Source organism: Babylonia areolata, chromosome 34, assembly GCF_041734735.1.
Source record: "Babylonia areolata isolate BAREFJ2019XMU chromosome 34, ASM4173473v1, whole genome shotgun sequence".
Classification (NCBI taxonomy): Eukaryota; Metazoa; Mollusca; class Gastropoda; order Neogastropoda; family Buccinidae; genus Babylonia; species Babylonia areolata.
The window spans coordinates 1434841-1441093 of record NC_134909.1 but is presented as its reverse complement, the minus strand read 5'-3'; the positions used below and the strand labels follow the sequence as shown (position 1 = coordinate 1441093).

At 45.3% G+C, this 6253-nt stretch overlaps 1 protein-coding gene across 1 annotated transcript in view; it reads right to left on the bottom strand.

Annotated features, from left to right (window-relative positions):
* Positions 1-861: 861 nt before the first annotated feature.
* Positions 862-6253, bottom strand: part of LOC143277450 (ubiquitin-fold modifier-conjugating enzyme 1) — a 6204-nt gene continuing 812 nt past the window's right edge. The window contains exons 2-5 of the mRNA XM_076582274.1: positions 6173-6253; positions 4368-4444; positions 3201-3291; positions 862-983 (exon numbers count right to left, since the gene is read on the bottom strand). The exon at positions 6173-6253 is cut by the window's right edge and continues 51 nt beyond it. Coding sequence (XP_076438389.1) covers positions 891-983; positions 3201-3291; positions 4368-4444; positions 6173-6253 — 342 coding nt within the window. The 3' untranslated portion in view covers positions 862-890. The remainder of the gene's footprint in view (positions 984-3200; positions 3292-4367; positions 4445-6172) is intronic.

The window sequence follows — 6253 nt, the reverse complement described above, 5'->3', positions numbered from 1 at the left end:
GTGAGTGGGGTGGGAACTACCAACACATACATAGTTCAGTTCGGTAGTGGTGAGTGGGGTGGGAACTACCAACACATACATAGTTCAGGTCGGTAGTGGCGAGTGGGGTGGGAACTACCAACACATACATAGTTCAGGTCGGTAGTGGCGAGTGGGGTGGGAACTACCGACACATACATAGTTCAGGTCGGTAGTGGTGAGTGGGCTGGGAACTACCAACACATACATAGTTCAGGTCGGTAGTGGTGAGTGGGGTGGGAACTACCAACACATACATAGTTCAGGTCGGTAGTGGTGAGTGGGGTGGGAACTACCAACACATACATAGTTCAGGTCGGTAGTGGTGAGTGGGGTGGGAACTACCAACACATACATAGTTCAGGTCTGGTAGTGGTGAGTGGGGTGGGAACTACCGACACTTACATAGTTAAGTCCTTTCATCAAAGGGTTTGTGACTGGCAGATCTGAGGCACAGTCTCCCACGTAATACAGATTAGATCAGTTTCAAACTTCCCCTGTCTTCATCACAAACACTCCACTCATTTAATCTTTTTTTTCAGAAAGGCATAGTTTCCAGGTTGTCAATTTTATTGCATTAAAACTACTCCCTGTATCAGCACACAAACATACAGTAATGCACACACATACATACACACACTGCAAAAAAAAAAGTATGGGTGACACACACACACACATGCACACAAAAGCAACACATTCTTTCACAAGTGTGCAGACATACACATGCACACAATTCCTTTTTTCACGTTCATCACCAATTAAATAGTTTACAATCAAAACGACATGAACTGTAACACACACACACACACACACACACAGGGCGAACAACGGAGAGTGCCGATGGAGGTGTGAAACCAGTTTTAATGCCGTCATCAGCTGTCGGTCGCCTTGGTGTCGTGCTCCTTGTGAGTAACCACGCCTCGACCAATCAGATCAGGGATCTCCACCGCTAGCCACGGCCCTAGCTGTGACACACCACCACACTGCATCACTGTCTGAGTGTTCAAATCCCTGCTGTCACACAACACACTATCACTGAGTGTTCAAATCCCTGCTGTCACACAACACACTGTATCACTGTCTGAGTGTTCAAATCCCTGCTGTCACACAACACACTGTATCACTGAGTGTTCAAATCCCTGCTGTCACACAACACACTGTATCAATGAGTGTTCAAATCTCTGCTGTCACACAACACACTGTATCACTGTCTGAGTGTTCAAATCCCTGCTGTCACACAACACACTGTATCACTGAGTGTTCAAATCCCTGCTGTCACACATCACACTGTATCACTGTCTGAGTGTTCAAATCACACACATACACTTAACCACTATTTCTGTTATGGTGTTCTAGTACTGTCACACACACACACACACACACAACACACACAAAACACACACACACACACACACACACACTGAATCACAGTCAGTGTCTGAGTGTTCAAATCCCTGCCGTCACACACACACTGATGTCAGTGATTCCACAGCTTGCACTTAATATTGCCATCATTCGTCACGCTCTTCCTGTTCAAATCACACACAACACACTGACGTCAGCATTTCCTTGCCATGCACTTAAGCGTTTGATGACTCCATGTCACTGTCTTTATATTCATATCACTGTCACCCTCCCTCTCACACACACCCACACTCCCACAGCCAACAGACAGTCACTCTCCCTCTAACACACACCCACACTCTCACAGCCAACAGACTGACACTCTCCCTCTCACACACCCACACTCCCACAGCCAACAAACTGACACTCTCCCTCTCACACACACACACACTCCCACAGCCAACAAACTGACACTCTCCCTCTCACACACACACACACTCCCACAGCCAACAAACTGTCACTCTCCCTCTCACACACACCCACACTCTCACAGCCAACAGACTGACACTCTCTCACATACACACACTCCCACAGCCAACAAACTGACACTCTCCCTCTCACACACACACACACACTCCCACAGCCAACAGACTGACACTCTCCCTCTCACACACACCCACACTCCCACAGCCAACAAACTGACACTCTCCCTCTCACACACACACCCACAGCCAACAGACTGTCACTCTCCCTCTCACACACACACACACTCCCACAGCCAACAGACTGACACTCTCCCTCTCACACACACCCACACTCCCACAGCCAACAAACTGACACTCTCCCTCTCACACACACACACACTCTCACAGCCAGCAGACTGTCACTCTCCCTCTCACACACACACCCACACTCCCACAGCCAACAGACTGTCACTCTCCCTCTCACACACACACCCACACTCCCACAGCCAACAAACTGTCACTCTCCCTCTCACACACCCACACTCCCACAGCCAACAGACAGTCACCCTCCCTCTCACACACACCCACACTCCCACAGCCAACAGACAGTCACTCTCCCTCTCACACACACCCACACTCTCACAGCCAACAGACTGTCACTCTCACACACACACACTCTCACAGCCAACAGACTGTCACTCTCACACACACACACTCTCACAGCCAACAGACTGTCACTCTCCCTCTCACACACACCCACACTCCCACAGCCAACAGACTGTCACTCTCACACACCCACACTCCCACACCCAACAAACTGACACTCTCCCTCTCACACACACACACTCCCACAGCCAACAGACTGACACTCTCCCTCTAACACACACCCACACTCTCACAGCCAACAGACTGACACTCTCTCACATACACACACTCCCACAGCCAACAGACTGTCACTCTCCCTCTCACACACACCCACACTCCCACAGCCAACAGACTGTCACTCTCCCTCTCACACACACCCACACTCCCACAGCCAGCAAACTGACACTCTCCCTCTCACACACACCCACACTCCCACAGCCAACAAACTGACACTCTCCCTCTCACACACACACACACTCCCACAGCCAACAAACTGTCACTCTCCCTCTCACACACACACACACTCCCACAGCCAACAAACTGACACTCTCCCTCTCACACACACCCACACTCCCACAGCCAACAAACTGACACTCTCCCTCTCACACACACCCACACTCCCACAGCCAACAAACTGACACTCTCCCTCTCACACACACACACACTCCCACAGCCAACAAACTGACACTCTCCCTCTCACACACACACAGCCAACAGACTGTCACCCACCCCCAGTGCCATAGCATGGGCGATGCCGAACTTGGGGACGTTGCGTGCCCACAGGGGCTTGAAGTGGTCCGTCAGGCAGATCTTACCTCCCCTGCCAACACACACCGCACTTGTCTCCCTTTACTCAGTTTAAAATTATCCGGCGTTGTGTTTTGGGTCTTGTTCACACCAAGTGAAATCAGTTGTTTGACTTGCTGATGCATTTTACTCTATATTTTGGGTCTTGTTCACACCAAGTGAAATCAGTTGTTTGACTTGCTGATGCATTTTACTCTATATTTTGGGTCTTGTTCACACCAAGTGAAATCAGTTGTTTGACTTGCTGATGCATTTTACTCTATATTTTGGGTCTTGTTCACACGAAGTGAAATCAACTGTTTGTTGCTGGTATATTTTTCTCTATCCTTAAAACTGTTCTGTTCAAATCAAAAGAAGTCATGATTATGTGTTTGACTATTCATATATTTTCTCTCTACCCTTAAAATTTTCTGTGTTTTGGATCTTGTTCAAAATCAGATTATATGTTTGACTACTATCATTATCAATATATTTTTCTCTATGCTTTTTTAAAATATTTAAAAAAATTTTTTTTATTTTGGATCCTGTTCAAATCAAATAAATTATATGTTTGACTGCTATTAATATATTTTTCTCTAACCTTAAAATTGTCAAGTTTTCTGGGCCAAACTGAACTTAAAATGAAATCATAATCAAGATTTCTTGTCCAGCAAAAAACAGAAACACTTCTCTTGAAATTGGAAATAAATATACTGAAGCTTAAATTCACATTAAAAAAACAAACAACCAAACAAAACATATGCAGAACTGAAAAATAAAAAGTATAATCACAATTATTAAACATTCCAACACACACATTCAAACACAAGTTACACTTACATTTACACACACACACACACACACAGACACACAGATACACACACACACAGATGCACACACACACACACACACAGAGATGCAGACACACACACACACACACACACACAGACAAAGACACACACACACACACACAGATGCACACACACAGACACACACACACAGACACACACACACACACAGATGCACACACACACACAGACACACACACACAGACATACACACACACAGACACAAACACAGACACAGACACACACACACACACACACACACCTGTACATCTTGGCGGTCTTTCCATCCAGTTCAGGCAGAGCGATCTCAGGGGCGGTGGTGGGGTAGGTGATGGGCATCTGTCACATGACCAGCAACACCAACGTTACCATGCATCTTCAAGTGTCAACCGTGTACGTGTATCTCACAGTGTAATATACATAGCGGGTCACATACTGTGTGTCTGTCTCAGAAAGGGTCTCAGCATTTCTGGAACACCAATGTTAGGACACATGATGTCTCAGCATTTCTGGAACACCAATGTTAGGACATCTGATGTCTCAGCACTTTGGGAACACCAATGTTAGGACATCTGATGTCTCAGCATTTCTGGAACACCAATGTTAGGACACATGATGTCTCAGCATTTCTGGAACACCAATGTTAGGACACATGATGTCTCAGCATTTCTGGAACACCAATGTTAGGACACATGATGTCTCAGCACTTTTGGAACACCAATGTTAGGACACATGATGTCTCAGCATTTCTGGAACACCAATGTTAGGACACAAGATGTCTCAGCACTTTTGGAACACCAATGTTAGGACACATGGCGGTTTGTGTATGTGTGTGGCTCAACAAGCATAACATCACATGTTTTTTGTGCAAAATGATGTCTACAGATGTTAATGTGTGTGTGTGATGTCTGTGTTAGTCCGTGTGTATGTGGCTGAGTAAGTGAGTACATGAATATTTATAAGTATGTGTGAGTGTGTGTATGATTTACATGCATATTTATGTGTGCAAAGTGAATACATGTGTATAAACACACATACATATATATATGTGTGAGCGTGTGTATGACTTCAGTGCATATGTCTACGAGTGTTGATCCTTATCTGGTTACAGATCAAATCCAAAATGGAACTTGAACCCCAAACACTGCAGAACTGGTGACGTGGTCCTTGTGGCAACATCAGTTTGATCAGCACAGCAAATCAATACATGTACAAATTACAATTGTTTGTCAACATTAGTTTGATCAGAACAGCAAAGCAATACAGGCCTGTACATTTGCGTCAACATCAGCTTGTCAGTGCAGCAAATCAATACACATACTGTATATAAAGTGATGCCTACAGACAGACCACCCCTGTCCAGTAAACCCCCCCCCCCCCCCACACACACACACACACAATACAAAGTCGAAAAGGTGCGGGCTTTTGGAGCTCTACCTAACAGCACAAATCAACTAACAGGACACAGCTGCAGCTAACCTTATTTTCACAGTTAAGACGGGCGCAACAGCCAAGTGGTTAAAGTGTTAACTTTCAATCTGAGGGTCCCAAGTTTGAATCTTGGTAATGGCGCCTGGTGGGTAAAGGGTGGAGATTTTTCCGATCTCCCAGATCAACACATGTGTGTTTATGCAAGCAGAAGATCAAATACACACAGAAAGATCCTGTAATCCACGTCAGCATTCTGTGCGTTATGGAAACAAGAACACACCCAGCATGCACATCTCTGAAAACAGAGTATGGCTGCCTACATGGCAGGGTAAAAAGGGTCATACACGTAAAAGCCTACTCATGTATATACATACAAGTGAACGTGGGAGTAGCAGCCCACAAACAATGAGATTTTCACAGTTCCCATGGTTACCATGTTGTTTTCTGTAGGCTGCCAGACCATGTTTAGTACAAGACACACTTCATTCATCAATCAATGCCAACAGAAACCAACAAAAAGGTTCAGCCATGAAATAATCAACTAAAAAAGCTTCTGACACATTGTCATTCAGCATTGGTAAGTAAGATGACCAAGAAGAAATGGAAACAAACAAAGATTTTTTTTAAAAGACTTACATCAAATTCTACATCAAACTCATATTTGATGAGCTCATGGATGTACCAGCACTTGCCAAACCAGCGAGTTCCTTCCTTGTT